The following is a 16,958-nucleotide window of genomic DNA, read 5'->3' as shown; positions in this document are numbered from 1 at the left end:
TTGGTGGGTTTTTTTTTTATCTATTCAAAGTCTGATTTCTCAGGCAGGACCAAGAGGTTCTGGCAGGATTATTAGAGGTGAGAAGGAGGAAAAAAGAGGGATTAGAGAGGAAAAGGACCTGTAAGAACCCCCCCAAGATCCTGCTGAGGAATTCTTGATGAAACTTTGGGGATGGCCAGGAGGAGGAATGAGCTGCTGGAGGTGCCACCCCTTGGCCTGTGGCCCTTCCAAGAGCTGTGACACCTCTGTCCCCTCGGGGCTGGGTGGTGTCTCTGCCCTGGGAATGAATCCCGTTTTCTAATTGACACTGATGGTTCCTCTGGCACCAGGACAGATTGTTGTGTAAATATCTCTTGGGGGGGGTGTTTTTAATGTGATTTAGTTGTGGTAGAGACCCTGGTGACTCCTTAAACTTGCAGGATTCCTTGCAGTGAAAAAAATTCCCACCTGGTGTTTATTCCTGGGGGGGTCTGCAAGTGAACAAGACAAGCAGAAGAAGGGAAGGGGAAAGAATTAAGTGGTAACTGTGATGGCTTGGAGGGAGAAATCATGGAATGCTGGAATGGTTTGGGTGGGAAAGGACCTTAAAGGTGATCTGATTCCACACCTTCCACTATCCCAGGGTGCTCCAACCTGGCCTTGGACGCTTCCAGGGATCCAGGACCCTGCAGGGGGTGCCCCCAGGGTGGGATGTGGGTGCCCTCCCTGTGCCACCACAAGCCTGGAGCTGGGATTTGGGAGCCACTTGGTTAATCCAGGATCTGGGCCGTGTTTGTTCACCGCATCCGATCGTTATCTTTTGTTTCTCCTCAAATATTGTTTCTGCTCTAAAAGCATGGGGTGGGGGAAAGGAACATGAAGACAAACATCTCACCTTTTTCCCTCCCCAAATTTCATTGAAGCTGCCTGTTTGCCTTGGAGGACACGACACAGCCCGTGGAGGGAAAGGTTTTTCCGGCCACACCTTCCCCCCTCTGTCTCAACTCTCGCCACAATTGGCCACAAAGGCAATAAAAACATTTGCATTTAGCCACGGGATTTAATTCCTTTCAACAGGCCAGCCATCTGTTTGGGGAGCAGGTAAGTGTTTTCTGCAGGTGTAAAGCTGTCCTGGAGTGTCCTGGCGTGGCCAAGTCCAGCCTGGGGAGGAGCTGGGTGGAATTCCAGCCTGAAACGGTGCCAATTTGGGGCATTTTGGGCCTGGAATTAAGGAAATCCCCCATTCTAATACATCATCTCCACCCTCACAGCATCGTTTTGCTTCACTTCACTCACCCCCTGTTCTGCTTCCAGCTCAGAGGCCTCAACATGAACATTTTTGGTGGGAAGAGGAGAGCCAGGATTTCCTCCCGTTTTCCTTTTCACCTTTGATTTGCACAACAACAACAAAAAAATCCCTTTGTAGCTGCTGGGAGGAGGCTGAACCCTCCAAAAATCCTTCTCAGGGCTGCAGATCCACAGCCCTGCCCCAACCCTCGAACCCATCCAGCACATCCATCAGCTCCATTTTCAACTTCCTATTATTTTATTTGCTTTAAAGCTCTGCCCCTGAGGTGTTTTCAGCAAGTGGGAAGGAGAAAAAACCTTCGGGGATTGATGTCCCCGGGGCTGCTTTGCAAAGGAGAGGAGTTATATATAAATATATATATAAATAGTGCAGTAATTCCTCCTTTCAGTAGCACAAATAGAGGGTGAGGAGGGTTGAGGTGCTGTTGACACCCAGCAAAAAAAGCTCAGCAGGGAGGAAAGGGAAATATTGGGCTTTTTTTTTTTTTTTTAATTGGCACCCAGAGGTTGTTGGTGGAGGGGGTGGAAACAAGGGGGGGAGAAAATGGGTGAAAAATGAGTAGATTTTGGTGCCCCGAAGAAAATGAGTTCTAGAATAACTAACTAACTAACTAACTAAATAAATAAATAAAATATAGTCATATATGTAAAAAGGAGCTCTACAATTAATAAATAAGTAATTAATTATATATATGTTAAAAATGAGCTCTGTAATAAATCAATAAAATATAGTAATAAATGTAAAAAATTAGTTCTATAATAATAAATAGATAAATGATATATGATAATCTATGCTAAAAATGAGTTCTATAATAATAGATAAATAAATCAATTCTATATAATAATATGTGTAAAAATGAGTTCTATAAAAAATTATATGTAATAATCTATGTTAGAAATGAGTTCTAGGATAAATAAATAAATGACATATAATAATATACATTAAAAATTGGTTCTATAATAAAGAAATAAATAATATATAATAATCTATGTTAAAAATGAGTTCTGTAATAAATAAATAATATATAATAATATATGTTGCAGAGCCCCTGGACACGCTCCTGCAGGGGAAGCTGCTCTGGGTGTACCCCAGGGTTCCCCTGCTCTTTGCAAACCCTCCAAATCCCCGCTCCAGGAGCGCTGCCATCCCCCAGGAGAATGAAAAATGGCTTTGGGAGAGCCCAGCCGGTGCCTTTTCCCGGGGAACGGAGCCATTTGTTCTGCTGGGAGTGCTGAGGAGCCCTGGGAGCTCCACCCAGGCCGTGTTTGCAGAGGGATTGGGCTGATCCCTTCGCTTTCCGGGCTGCTCTGAGCAGGACCCCGGGGCTGGGCTGGGCTGGGAGGCCCAGGGATGGTGGAAAAGTACCTTGGGAGGCTTTTCCAGAGAGCAAAGATCCCTGATTTTACCTCCTCTCAGTAGCAGGGGCTCTGCAGGACGGGGTCACTTCCCTGGGAGAGCGTTCCTTTCCTGGGACAAGATCCCTTCCCCAGGACAGGGTCCCTTTCTCAGGAGTGTTCCTTCCTCAGGATGGGATCCCTTCCTTAGGAAAAGGTCCCTTTCTCAGGATGGGATCCCTTTCTCAGGATGGGATCCATTTCTCAGGATGGGATTCCTTTCTCAGGATGGGATCCCTTTCTCAGGATGGGATCCCTTCCTCAGGACAGGATGCCTTTCCCCTCCCCTGAGGTCCCTGACCCAGCCCTGCCAGGTTTGGGTGACCCAAACCTGTTCCCTGCACAGGGTGGAAAATCAAACTGTGTTGGAAACACCCTTAAAATCTTGGAATGTCCCTCTGGGAGGCTCGGGAGGGGTTGTGTGGTCAAAGGGGGACAGGCCTCGCTCTGAGGTGACACCACCTGCTTTTCTGGAATTCTGGTTGTCCCCAAAGGCTCTGGATGGAAGGAATTGCTGGGGGAGACGGTGCAAGGCTGGCACCTCTTGGAAATCCTAAAAATTAGTGCTGGGAAAAGCCCTCAGTGGGAACAGCACTGGGAAAAAAAGAAACCCACAACTCCAGCCCTGTGAGCATCCTCCCCCACTGCCTCTGCTGGTCCTCCCCTGCTCCAGCACCATCCAGTGGGAATGTCCCGCGGCACTGGGAGCCTCCCTCGTGTCCTTGCTGTCCCTGCCAGCTCTGGGGGCAGAGGGAGAGCCCAACTCCCCCGGGGCAGCAGGAGAACCAGAGGGATTCAGCTCTCCCTGCAGCAAACGCTCGATCAAAGTGGGCTCTGGAGAGCCACAAAAAGGGCGTCCTTTTGGCTTCGCTCTCCCCCTCCTCGGGAAGCATCCACGCATCCCCAAGGGCTCATCCCAGCGCTCCTCGCCGAGAGTTTTCCCGCTCTCCTCTCCAAGAAACCTCCCCTTTACTGCGGGCACGGGGCTGTCCTTGCCTTTCCCACCCCCTCCTGAACTCCCTGCTCGGCTGTTCCCACCGCTCGGCGTTTCAAACCCCGCGTGGGTCCAGCAGGAGCTTTTCCTTGGCTCCAACCCCCCCGTTTCCCTGCCAAGAATGCGGTTTTATTGCATGCAAATGTTAGTCAACAGTTACATTATCCGCTGTCAGCCTTCTTTCTCCCTCTCTTTTTTTTAGTTTATTTTATTTTGCTTTATTTCCCTACCTTTCTTTCCGAGCTTTAACGCAGCGATTTGGCAGCGGGCGGCGTTGTGGACACTCTTTAATCCTGATGGATGCGCTGGCGGCGGAGCGCGACACTAATTGACAGATATTAAACCGACTGTTTCTGTTCCCACTCTGGAGGGGGGGACAAACAGCGGTTCTGCCTCGTTAATGCCCATTAAAACTCCACGTCCCCGCAGCTCCGGGGTGGCGTTTTCCTCTCCTCTATTAATCAAGAGGGGTATTTGTGGCCGGGAAGCTCCTGCCACGGGCTCGCCCCGAGCTGGGATTGATGTGCCCCCGAACGGTTCAGCCCCCTCGCTTTTTGTGCTTGGGGATAAATAAAAAAAAAATAAAAAAAAAAAAATAAAAAAAAACCAACTGGAAGCGTGTCTTGTATCCACAAAAAAAACCCCACTTGACGCTGGGAATTTTGGGATGCAAACCCCTCATTTGATACCTGCTTTGGTTTTTCTTTCTCTTAAAATATTTTAAACTTATTTATTATAATAAAACGTAATAAACCTATAGGATTCATTATATTAACAATAAATCACCATAAAGTTATAATAATTGTATTAATGATACATTATTAATAAGTCAACAATCATACCAATAATTTATAATATAGAAAGGGAGATATATATATATAAAATATCTATTATATATATTAATGGTAATAAATTAAACTGGGAACGGTGGCAGCGATTCCAACTCCCTTTCCACTTGGGAAGAGCTGCCAGGAGCAGCTCCCAGAATAAATTCCCCTTATTATGATCCCAAAGAGCCCAAATGGCCCTGACTGGGATTTTAGGACTGGGAGGCAGGAGCAGGAACAACTGGGACCGGTCCTTGTGGTGCAAAACCCTGGGGACCACTGGGATTTGTGCTGAAATTTTGGCATTTATAATCAATTTTGGGGGTGATGAAGAAAATACTTCACTTCTAAGCTCTTCCTTTTTGGGAAATATTCACCTGTGTCGTGCCCGAGGGGTGGGAAATAGGATTGGAATAGGATTGGAATAGGATTGGAATAGGATTGGAATAGGATCAGAGGGCACTGGATGAGGGATGGGGCAGGATTTGGGGGCTGAGCACCTCAAATTAGGGATGGGTGATGGTTTTCCACCTGCAGAACCACCTGAGATGGTGCTGGGGGAGGGGAAAAGAAACCCCAAAACCCAAGATAAAAAAACCACAGAGATAAAAACACTCAGAGGTTTTTGAGCCAACATTCTGCTCTCTTTATTCCAAAGGGTAATAAAACAGCATCAGATAAAACAGTATTTAAAAAAAAATACATACAAAAATAGCAACTATTTGCACTGGAGCAGCGAAGTTTTGGGGGGAGCAGTTGGGATCTGGAGCACGAGGAGAAAAGAAATAATAAAAAAAAGAGCTCTGACACAAGCATTTTCCCAAAGAAGCATCCAAGAAATTCAGTTTACATCTGATTTTCGGTTTCTATCTCATTTTCAGAGCTTGCATCTCGTTTTTCCCAGCCCAGGCGAGCCCTTCCCAGTGTAAGGTTCCCATCCCTGCCTGTGCAAAGGACACGGGGATCCCCCTCCAGGGGATGCTCAGGGCTGTTGTCCGGTGGATTTAGTGCAAACATCATCGATTTAAGCAGCGTCCCAAGGCTCTGGGTGTGGGAATCCTGCGGGAGGTGCTCTCAGGGGGGTGCTTGTGCCCGGCTTTGAGGCCATAAAGAGCTTTTTTGTTGTCCCAAGGAGTGGGTAAGTGGATAAAAGAGCAGGGTTTGAAACATTGCAACAGCAGAGGGGAGATGTCCTTCCACCCCTAAAAACCCAGGCAGCAGCAGGGAGGAAAATGTTATCTGGAGATATTAAGAGTTACTTTGAGGCAATTAGGAAGCCACTGAGTGTCCTCCAAACTCGGAGAGAAGCTTTGATAGCAAGAGAAAATTGGTATCTCCTGCAAAGGGCTCCAGTTTGTGTGTTCTCTCCTCTCCCTCGACTCCCTTCCCTGGAATTTTGCCTCCCACCACCCCCCAGCAGTTTTGCCTTTGCTCTGGGAGCTGCAAGATCCAGAGAAGTTCCCAAAAAAACCCTCTGAAAAGGGACAAATCCAAGCAGTTTCTCAAAGTCATTTAATTGTCTGTATTTCCCTGCTGCAGGAGGAGCACTGAGATTATTATTAATTCCCTGATGGAAAAAAAAAAAAAAAAAAGGGGGCACTGTAGGAATGTTTTTTTGGAGGTGTTCACAGGGGAAGAAACCTCCTTGGGTTTTCATTTCAGAAGGTTCTATTTTTTCCCATGGAATTGGTGGAGTTTTAAGTTAAAAAATAAAAATATTTGGGTTTTTTTGGTAGTGCAAATAGGAGTTGATTCCCTAAAAATGACTTGTGGGATCATCCTCTTGAATTGGGAATGATTCTCATAACCCTGGAAGGGTTTGGGGTTGGAAGGGGCCATAAAGCCCGTGGGGTTCCGACCCCCAGGTTTCACCTGAAAACAGGGAATTCTGTTTCAATTCAAACAGCTGCTGGGAGAGCTGAACTCCTGGAACTGCTGCTGCTGCTGCTTTAGGCAGGGAATGTTCCAGCAGGGCCAACACCCGGATATGCAAAACTCATCTGTCAGTGCCCCATTGTCCCCGTCCCTGCTCTGGCTTCTCACGGCCCTGTGGAGCTTCCCCGGGGCACAGGGCAGCTCTAAGGTTATTGTAATTGTGCTATTGACGGCAGAAAGGCGATTTGGGGGGCTTTTTTAATCATTTTTAAGCCTGGTTTTTAGCTCATCCAGCCCAGCACCAGCAGTTTGCAGCAGGTGGTTGGCAAAGGGGGGGTAGGAGGGGCAGAGAGGGGCAGTTGCTGTCTCTCTGTGGGGCTGGACCAGCCCTTTCTGCCCCTGAAAGCTGCAGATTTGGGAATCCTGGAATGGTTTGGCTTGGACTGGGCCTTAAACCACCCCATTCCACCTCCTACCACGGGCAGGGACACCTTCCACTAGCACAGGTTGCTCCAAGCTGGCCCTTGGACACCTCCAGGGATGGGGCAGCCAGAGCTGCAATAAAACAGGATGAACAAAATGCTTTAATTTCATGCTCAAACACTTAAAACCTTGGGCTTTTTTGGCTTCTTTTTTTTTGTTTGTTTGGTTTGGTTTGGCTTTTTTTACAGTCAGTGACAAGAGGTTTGTGCAGAAGACACCGTTACTGAGAATCCCTCCCCTAATCAGCGCTTAGAAAGGGCGACACGACCACGCCCGGGATTTAAAGCGAAAAAAATTATGTTTTCTGCTTAAAAAAAAAAACAAAACCACCAAAAAAAAAAAAGAAAAAAAAAGGAAAGAAAAGCTGCTGCTACCAGGAGGGGCTCCAGCCATGCAGGTAGTAGAGGCAGGGCAGGTAGGGCCAGGCTGCCCTGAGGGCCAGCAGCGATGCCCCCGGCAGCTCTGCCCCTTTGTGCCCCCCCAGGGCAGAGTCCGGCCGGGCCATCACCTGTTTCCTCTTGGTCTTGTACCTGCGGTTCTGGAACCAGATCTTCACCTGGGTCTCGGTGAGCTGCAGGTTCTTGGCCAGGTGGGCTCTCTCCGGGGCTGACAGGTACTTCTGGTGGCTGAATTTCCTCTCCAGCTCGATCACCTGGCTGTGGGAGAAGGCGGCCCGGGAGCGCTTGGGGGGCTTGGGGGGGCGAGGGGATGTGGGCAAAGGGGGGTCACACCCCGCCAGGTAACTCTCCACTGTGGAATCTGTGGAGAGAATCAACAGTTACCCCCAAAATCCTTCGTTTCCCCCCCACCTGAGAGCAGAGGGGTTGATGTTTGGGTTGATTTGGTTGGTTTGTTCAACGAGGGGGTTTGGGAGTCACGGGGAAGGGAGGTTTGTGTGTTCCTGAGCCAGAGAGGTTTGACTCGTGCCAGTTCATCCCAGAAACTCAAGGAATGGGGAGGATGGGGCGGGGTAGGGGTAGGAATGGGATAGGAATAGGGAAAGGATAGGGTAGGGTAGGGTGGGATAGGGATAGGGCAGGATAGGATGGAATTGGATAGGATTGGGGACAAGATAGGGATAGGGAAAGAAATAGGGATAGGACAAGGAATAGGACTAGGAATAGGACAAGGATAGGATGGAATCATATCCCCAGAAAGGGATACTTTTCAGTGCTGCTGGAGGTTCTCCCCAGACCCCCAAGCCTCTGTTATGTCCTGTGTGGTATCAAAGCCTCTTGAGATTTTGACTGCAGAATTCATATTTTCAGGTTTGTTTTTTTTTTTTTTTTTAATATCCTCCTGTGCCCACAGGACAATCCTGATTCCCAAAGAAAACAAGCCCTCAGGCTCCAGAGGATGGCTCAGGAGTGGGGAATCAGAGCAGCTCGGAGCAGACTGAAAAATCAATCCCTCCCTTTTCTACCCCTCAACTCCCAGGCAGTTTTAAACCTTCAGGCCTGGCTTTCCACCTCAAAACTGCAGGGCTGGCCCTGGATCCCAGTGTTTGCCTCCAGACTATTCCTCGTGGATCACCGGAGTCATGGCCCAGGAAGGTGCTGAGCTCCTGGGAAGCGTCACCTGGAGCTCTTAAAGCCTCTCAATTCACTTTATTTGTGCAGTTTAATTCCTTTCTGTGCATTGTCAAGATGGAAACAAGCCAGGGTTTTTGGCCTTTGGTTATTTTTTTAGTGTATTTTCTTAAGGTGGGAATATAATGCTCGAGGTAGAAAGAACAGCTCCCAGCTGGTGTAAATCCTGGTTGTCCCCCTGGAATTCCAGAGCTGGGCTCATTTACACTTCCTGGGAGATGTGGGGTGGCTTTTAGTGATTTTTTTTTTTCATTAATCAGCCCAGGGGCTGTCTCTGAACTTGCTTTTATGCAGAAACTTCTTTTAATAGAATCGAAATGCAAAGCCAAAATTCCCCTGGCAGGGGCTGTTGGAGGGAGCAGGACCTGGTCACCAGGGAGTTCAAAATTGCTTTTTTGGCTGTTTTAGCTCAGCCAATTTGGGCAGGGAAAGGCTGAGTGTCCCCCCCCAGCCCTGGATGGGCTCGTGCTGCTGCAGGGACAGGGACACCAGGCACAAAAACTTGGGTTTTGGGATGTTTGGATCTGCAGCTTTGTCCCCATGGCACCTTTTCTGGGATCTTCTGCGTTAAAAAGGAATTTATTTCCTGAGGTATTGTAGAAATGCATCGACTGGGAGTTTTTAAACATCATTTTTAGGCAGGTTCAGACCTTGGAGTTGTTTGAGGCACCTGGAGAAAGGTTTTCCCAGTCACTAAATCCCCTCCTCTCCCCCTGCCAGGGCTTGGATGCTCTGGGGGTGTTTGATCCAAGCTCCAGCAGCCAGGGCTGGATCCTGCCCCTGGGCTGACCCAGGCACAGACACTCCTGATCCATTCCCTGCTCCCAGCACAGACATTCCTGATCCATTCCCTGATCCCAGCACAGACATTCCTGATCCATTCCCTGCTCCCAGCACAGACATTCCTGATCCATTCTCTGATCCCAGCACAGACATTCCCGATCCATTCCCTGGCCCATTCCCAGCCAGCCGGCTCCACCAGGAGCTCCCAGCCCTTACCTGTGTCCACTTCCCGGGGTGTCCCCGTGCCGTGGGATGCTCCCGTGGGGTGGGGGCTCCTGGGCTTGTTCCCGGGGGCCGAGTTCCCCTCCCTGCCCTCCGCCGGGGCCGCTCCCATCTCCGCATTCCCGGGGCTGCCAAACCCTCTGCTCCTGCCCCTGTCCAGCCGCGCTCCTCGCTCCGCCCCATCCCAGAGGATGTCTTGGATGAGGAAGGATGTCCTGGGCCTGGAGGAGATCGGGATGGGCTGCTGGGGGGCCGGGGGGGTCCAGCTCATCGCTGCCGGGGCGCTGCTGGGTGAGCTCTCCCTCCTTCCCGGGAGCGCCCCGGAGCTCATCCTCCTCTTCCTCCTCCTCCTGCAGTCCCTGCCCAGAGCTTCCCACCCTCCCGGCCCTGGATTTATCCTGGAGGCAGCCAAGCCTCCCGGGGCTGATTGGAGAGCCCCGGCGGAGTCTACGCCCTTCCCTCGTGTCTTGGCTCCCGGCGGAGTTTTGGCTCTTGGCTTCTCCCTCTTGCTCCGGACACGAATCCTTCCCCAGGGATCCCTCAACCTCCCCCTGCCAAATCACCCTCCTTGCTTTTATGACCAGGAGAGGGATGGGAGTTTTGGGATCAAAGCCCTTCCCAAATCCAAGAAAACCCACGAGTGTTATAACAGATTTGTTTTCCCGATGATCTCCTTTATTTGCAGGTGCTCTTCCAGAGTTTCTGTCTGGAATATATCAATATATCTCAATATATTGTGACCTCCCATAGCTCTCCAGACTCCTTTTTCTGGTGGAATGAGCACTGGTCAACTCTTTTATTCCCAAAACCTTTGCCCAAGCCCAGCTTTTTCCCTCAGCTGAAAAGCCTGGGCATGTTTTGTATTTTTTTAAAACCTTAAAAAGGGAAACAATAGATTTCCTTGCAGTCCCCTGAGGACTTTGTTGATTTTATAGGAGGGTGTTTGGTTACAGCAGCCCAAAGCCCAGAGCAGGTTGTGCAAACGTGTCCCAAACTCTGCTTTATCCTGCCCTTTTTTCCCCTCCTTTTTCAACCTGCTGGCTTGGAAAACATCCCCCTGTATTGCTTGGAAAACCTCAACAGCTTCAATCATTCAGTCAGAGAAAGGAAATTTGGGAAGATTTACGGAGGAACTGGAGCCCAAGAGTTTTATTGTGACTCTCCAACCCCCAAACTGGGATTCTGGAGAGAGAATTAGGAGTTGGGAAAGGTGCTGCTGGGGGTGGGGGTGTTCCAAAGGGTCCCTGCTGGATTTGGGGGGCAGTTTTCCCATTGCAGAGCCCCTTCCCCTGCCCAGCTTAGGCTGCACCTGCAGGAACTCATCCCATTGTCCATCCACAGCTATTCCAGGCTCCAGACCCAGCAGAAGGGCCCCTCTTCCCACAGGCAATTCCCTTCCTTCCAGAGGCATAATTTCATTCTACTTTATCATTTCCCAACCCATAATGCAGGGGAATAAAGGGTGCCTTCCCAGAATGTCCTGAGCTGTTTCGTTGGATCCAAAGGGATCCTGCAGTGCAGCTCCTGACCCTGCACAGGACAGCCCCAACCATCCCACCACGAGCCTGAGAGAGTTGTCCAAACACTCCCTCCATACTCATTATTCCCATTTCCAGACCTTTTCATCCTGAGCTGGTGAAGGAAGCAATTTCCTTCCTTGATTTCTGTGCTGATTTGGGGGAGTTTCCTGTGATTTGCCTCATTCTGCTGCTGAAGCTCCTTGGAAAACCCCTCAGACTTGCAGGAGAAGCCCCTGCCCTGGGATGCTGCTGTTTGCCAGGGCTTTTCCCAGTGCCAGCTGCAATTCCCAGTGCAAGGACCCTGTGGAGTCCTGGGACAGAGCCCCAAGATCCAGCTGACAGTGGGAGATACCCCTGAGTGAGTGTGGATGGATGAAGGGGAGGAGAAGGGGCAGGATCCAGGCATTTCCAGGGGCTCCATGTGCTCCAAAGCCTCGGAGCAGCTGGAAGAGGAGTTATCTCCCTGGCAGGGATTCTGTGGTTTGATCTGGATGTCAGGGAGGTCCCATTTGGGAAGTGAGGGAACTGCTGGAGTGATGGGGCTGAGTGGGATTGCAGATAAAAGCTTAATGGCCTCCTGCAAGTCTTTTTTTGCCAAATGCTGGGAGGATAAGGAGCCGTTGGGAATGAGGTGGGAAGAGGGGGGGAACAGCCTGGAACAGGGGCAGGGGTGGAGAGGGGGAGATTTTATAATAATATATAAATATATATAATATATAATAATAATAATAAAGACAGAATTGGACAGCTGTGCTGGGAGATATTAAGACACATAAATCAGAAATATATTTCAGAAGATTCGAGGAGCTCAGAGAGTTAAATGCTGTCCATAAAAAAAGCACAGTGACGTGTGTTCTCCAGCTGTCCTTAGGAAGAAAACCACTGCTCACACCCTCCTGATGGAGCATCCCAGAGGAGCGAATCCTCTGGGAGCTGGAAGGGTCCAAACTCCAAACTCTTTGCTTTAATAATAAATAATACAGAATGCCCTCAGTCCTCGGCTCCCCAAAGTCTCAGTGCTGGGGTGGCAGCGTCCCCCTCTCTCCCAAGCCTTTCAGGGAGCTTTTCCCAAGCTCTTCCCCCCCGTGCTGAAAGGATGCCGGGCTGATGGGAATCCTTTGGAATTCGGCTGCTGTCTGGAAGGAGAGGGATTCCCGGCTGGTCCTCACCTCCACCTGCCAGCCCTGAGTGCCACCCGAGGGGCTGAGGGGGGGTCCCGAGCAGGGCTGGCCATGCCCGAGCTGCCGGGGGTGGCACCGGGGGGCACCGCGGGGTACCCCGCCCCAAAGGCGGCCCCGTAGGGGCTGCAGCAGGAGCCGTAGGAATAAGGGCCGGGAAAGGCTGGAAAAGGCTGGGAACGCCCCAGGCAGGGTTTGCCATCCCTCACCAGCACCGGCACCGCCACCCTGCGAGGGGGAGGCGGGTGGGCAGCCAATTCCAGGGATTTGTCCTGCCGCTGCCGCTTGCTCTTGTAGCGCCGGTTCTGGAACCAGATCTTCACCTGGGTGGAGCTGAGCTGGAGCAGCCGCGCCAGCTCCTCCCTCTCCGGGGCCGACAGGTATTTCTGCCGCTGGAACCGCTGCTCCAGCTGGAAAACCTGCGCCTGGGAGAACAAAACGCGCGGCTTCCTCCTCTGCCGCTGCCTGGGGAGGGGGCAGGGGGGGCTTTTCTTCTCCTCGCCCTCCGAGGGGGGGGTGAGCGAACATTTCCCTGCAACGAAGCAAAAAAACACGGCGAAGTGAGACCCAAATTCATCCCTGTTCCATGGAATTTATTAATTTATTCCCTATCAGCCCCACTTCGCTTTATTCCCTTGGGGATAAATTGAAGTGGGGCTGATAGGGGATAAATTAATAAATCAATAACTTTAAGTTTGATGGCTGATATGTTTAAGGCTGATAGTTGATAAATTAAGAAATTAATAAATTTAAGGTTGATAGATCAATGAATTAACAAATTCACGGGTGGTAGTCGATAAATATAAGGCTGATAGTTGACAAATCAATAAATTGATAAATTAATACATTAAAGGCTGATAGTTGATAAACTGATGAATTAATAAATTGATACATTTGAGATTGATAGTCGATAAGTTAATATGAATTTCCCTGTGATGGTTAAGGGTAATTTAAGGAAATTCCCCCCCTCCTTTTTTTTTGATAGATTAATTTTAATTTTGATAGATTAATTTTAATTTTGATAGATTAATTTTAATAATTTAATTCTGGATAATGGCTCCTTTTGGTGCCTCCTAAGGATGCCTGGGGATATTTTTGGGACTGCCAGCCTGGGCAGCTCCAGCCTGAGGGGTACAGGGAAAGCGGGGCACAGGAGGGATGGAAACCAGACCTCCAGGATCCAGGGAAAGAGGGATCCCACATCCCTGCGAATTCAAGCAAAACCAAAAAAAAAAACCCGAAGGGGCTGGGAATGAAGGAGGGAAAATTGTTGACTCTGAGAGAAGACACGAAGGAGTCGATGGCTGGGGGTTTTTTTGGATCTGCTGGGATTTCGCGTGGCACACGAACAGCCGGGATCATTCCCGGCAGCTGCTTCCCGGCTCTTGGGATGCGCTCGCGTTCCCCAGAAGGCACAGCATTCCTCCGGGAATTCCAGGGGATTCTGCTGGGAAATGGGGTGTCGGAGGGCTCTGAATGCAGGTGAGATAGCGGGCAGAGCCCTCCGCGGGTTCCTCTCCCCCTCTCTCCCCCTGTATCCCAGTGCCTCCCAGTGCTCCCGCTCCGCTCCTACTGGTTTCCCCGTTCCTCCACTCCGCAGCCGCCGGGAATTATGGAAACACGAGGCAAGGAAGCTTTGCGGGATTTTAGCAGCGGGGAGAAGTGGGACACGTCCGATCCGCTCTCGGGGACCGCTCCGGAGCATTCTCGGGGACGCCTCGGTGCTCCCAGCGGGGACAATTCACGGAGCATCGACACGGGGGCAAGTTTATCATCGAAAACAGTGGTGGTGGGCGATTTGGGGCAGGAAAAGCCCCAGTTCTATCCTATATCCAACCCCTCCCAGCTGTATTCACCTCCCGGGCCGTTCCGTTCCCCCGGGGCAGCCGGAGCGCCGGGGGCGCACAGGGGATGCGCTGGGGCGCCGGGGATCATCGGGATGTCCGGAAAATCCCCTGAAGAACCCCCCCCAAAAACATATCATATAGAAAAAAAGGGGGAAAAGGGAGGGGAAAGGAGGAAACTGGCCGTGGCCCGCGGCGGGGACCACCGGGAGCGGCCGTGCGAGGATGCAACGAGCGGCTGCGCTGCCCTCGGTTTTCCGCTCCAGGGGAACGAAAGCAGCTCCCTGGGGTCCCCCTGGTCTTTCTGTCTCTCTTTTTAGTGGGGTCCCTCCCACCCCGCCGCCCCCCGGCCCCGAGGGTCACTCACGCGGTTGCGGCTCGTCCTCCCCGTCGGGGCTGCGGGCGCTGCGGGCACCGGAGGGGGTGCGGGGACCCTCCGGCCGCTCCAGGTTGAGGATGTCCTTCACCGAGAAGGGGGTGGGCAGCATCTCCCGGGGCCGGGGGGCGCGGGGGTGCCGGAGCCACCGAGCGCTCCCAACGCCGCTCCCGCCTCGGACCCTCCCGCAGCCGCCGGGCCGGGCACCACCCCCGACCCCCGCCGGCCCACCGGGCTCGGGGGGGTCCCCGGGGGTCGCGGGGAGCAGGGGAAGGAGGGACAGTCCCCCTGATGGCTCTCCCTGCAGCCCGGGATGCTCCGGCTCCCCATGCGCTGCCCCCCCCGTCGAGCTCCTTCCCTGCGTGTTTCCAAAACAAGGGAAGCGGGAAGGGGGTGAGGGGGGTTGGGGCTGGGAAGGGCTGTTGGGGTTTGGGCTAAGCCGCAATAAAACAAATCGAGTCGATTTAGCTCCATTAAGGTCACATTAGCGAGCGGCTTCGGGAGATAAGGGCTGATAAAGAGCGCAGACCACCAAGCTCCTGCGGGCGATGGAGGGGGGGATGCCGGAGGAGCCCTCGCGACGTGGGGACAGCTCCGGGCCCCACTTCCCTCCCAGGATGTCCCAGTGCCGCCTTGGCGGGCGGGCACTGAGCCGGCACACCCGTGCCAGGGCGTGGAGTGGGTACCAGGGCACCCCTCGTGAGTTTGGGGAGTGGGCTGGGGTCGCGGTCCCCCGTGGGGTGATGCCGGGCCTTATCTGAGCCCCGGGGACCGGCGATTTCAATTAAAATTCCTGGCCGGCCTCAGGCGCTGGTGTTTGCTGACAGCCCTGACAGAGCCGGGCTCGTTTGTGTCTGGGCTGGGTCGGCATCTCCCGCAGCACCGAAATAGCCAAACCGGGCTGGGAGGGGAGGGGAGGTTGGGGCTGAATAAATAAACCACCCAAAAGCAGGCAAGGAAGTGAGGGGCTGCGACGGCAGGGAAAATAAATACAGTGGCTCGGCGAGGAAAGGGCTCAGAAGCGCTGCTTTTAGGAGGAAACTCGTTCCGGAGGGAGTGATCAGACACTGGAAGGGGCTGCCCAGGGAGGGGGTGGAGTCCCCGTCCCTGGAGGGGTTTAAGCAGGGCCTGGATGTGGCATCAGTGCCATGGGCTGGGTGACAAGGTGGGGTTGGGTCACAGCTTGGACTCGATGATCCCAGAGGTCTTTTCCAGCCTCAGTGATTCCGTGGTTCAGAGCTCCACAGGTGGGCCCTGATTCCTGTGGAACACACGGGCTCGAGGTGCAGCATCCCTTCAGCATCCATGGGATCCCTTCAGTGGGGAAAGCCCAGGCCCTGATCAGGAGGTTCTTCCCTCCTGGAGAGCACCCACTCTCCTCCAAGATGGCTTTTTTGACCTTTTTTGGGTTGTTGCACTTGCTGTCCAGACCCCAAAATTCCCAATCCTGCAGAGGAGACCCTGCAGCTCGTGAAAGCAGCCCGGGCTGGAGCCTCCTGCCCACAGGGCCCTTCCCGGTGTTCCCTGGCATTTCCCTCCCTGACAAACCACGGCCTGAAACACAACAAACCCTATTGGAAACCCTGCAAAGCCCGGGTTGGGGCTTTCCTTTCTCACCCAAGTGCTTAAAAATTGAGCCCCAGATGAAGGAGGAAATGCCAGGAGGACCCTCCAGCCCAGGATCAGGAATCCCAGCACTGGAACACGGGTTTTCCCTTCACTTCAAGTGAAGTCCTTCAAAAAAGTGTTAACTGGGCTGTTTGGGGGAGCACATTGTTATTTATAATAATTATTATTTTAAGTATTTTGGCACGTTACTTATTTTTTTTCTATATATTACTGCATTTGATTTCTTAGGGTATTATTATATAACCAAATCACCTCCTCCAAGCCCGGGGCTGCGTCCCACCCTCCCAAGCGCCTTCCCAATTCCCGGCTGGATTCATTGCCACGTCTAAACGGCTCGTTTGGGGCTGGGAGCACCGAAAGGCAGGGGCAAACAGGCGGTAACTTTACACCTCGTCGCCGGCGGGAGGCGGCGGCGCCGACGCGAAATGCTTGGCTGCGATCGAGACGAGCAGGAAGGAATTGGGGTAAGTACATTTATCCGCCCCTAATGACTCCGAGATTAATGGGGAGGGCTGGATTTGGCTCTCAGGACCTGCGGAGGGACCGGTGCGGGGTGGGTTGTGTGGGAGAGCGAAGGGAAATGGATTTTAGTAGCTGGGAGAGGGGCAGGATTGGTTTAGCTTATTATTTTCGAGTCTTTATATAATGATTTTCTACTAATTACACTTACCATTAATTAATAATTATTATAGTCTATATTTTAATATCTCAATAATCTATAACATCCCAATGATATAGAACAATATATTATAGAATAGATAAATTGTTAATGAATAAAACGAAAGAATTAATTCAGATTAGTGATCATCCTGGGTCTCACCCAACCCTCCTGGCACCCAGAGGCCTGGATGAGGCTCCTAAATCACCCCCACAGCTTCTCCCCTGCCTAAACCTGCTGCCCAGAGCCTCAGCTCTGCTCCCTGCCCTGTGTCCCGGAGCTTTTCCAGGCACCCAGG

At 51.7% G+C, this 16,958-nt stretch overlaps 2 protein-coding genes across 2 annotated transcripts; both read right to left on the bottom strand.

The window, feature by feature from the left end:
* Positions 1 to 7,231: 7,231 nt before the first annotated feature.
* NKX3-1 (NK3 homeobox 1) lies at positions 7,232 to 9,567 on the bottom strand. The gene is made up of 2 exons (XM_050325595.1): positions 9,450 to 9,567; positions 7,232 to 7,620 (listed from the first exon to the last, which is right to left on the bottom strand). Exons 1-2 carry the CDS (start codon positions 9,565 to 9,567, stop codon positions 7,232 to 7,234), a joined length of 507 nt encoding a protein of 168 aa, XP_050181552.1.
* A 2,573-nt stretch (positions 9,568 to 12,140) lies between these two features.
* On the bottom strand, positions 12,141 to 14,485 carry NKX2-6 (NK2 homeobox 6). The gene is made up of 2 exons (XM_050325594.1): positions 14,365 to 14,485; positions 12,141 to 12,685 (listed from the first exon to the last, which is right to left on the bottom strand). Exons 1-2 carry the CDS (start codon positions 14,483 to 14,485, stop codon positions 12,141 to 12,143), a joined length of 666 nt encoding a protein of 221 aa, XP_050181551.1.
* Between the last annotated feature and the right edge of the window lie 2,473 nt (positions 14,486 to 16,958).

This window comes from Myiozetetes cayanensis, unplaced genomic scaffold (assembly GCF_022539395.1).
Source record: "Myiozetetes cayanensis isolate MyiCay16 unplaced genomic scaffold, myiCay2020 scf30, whole genome shotgun sequence".
Classification (NCBI taxonomy): Eukaryota; Metazoa; Chordata; class Aves; order Passeriformes; family Tyrannidae; genus Myiozetetes; species Myiozetetes cayanensis.
Note: the sequence above shows the minus strand (reverse complement) of the source record. Positions and strands in the feature narration are given on the sequence as shown.

What these genes read in the sequence shown, in the direction of transcription:
- NKX3-1 (XM_050325595.1), bottom strand. Translation starts at nt 9,567, where the DNA reads ATGGGAGCGGCCCCGGCGGAGGGCAGGGAGGGGAACTCGGCCCCCGGG. An exon ending in ACCCCGGGAAGTGGACACAG is followed by an intron (nt 7,621 to 9,449) that starts GTAAGGGCTGGG and finishes TTCTCTCCACAG; the next exon opens with ATTCCACAGTGGAGAGTTAC.
- NKX2-6 (XM_050325594.1), bottom strand. Translation starts at nt 14,485, where the DNA reads ATGCTGCCCACCCCCTTCTCGGTGAAGGACATCCTCAACCTGGAGCGG. An exon ending in GGAGGACGAGCCGCAACCGC is followed by an intron (nt 12,686 to 14,364) that starts GTGAGTGACCCT and finishes GCTTCGTTGCAG; the next exon opens with GGAAATGTTCGCTCACCCCC.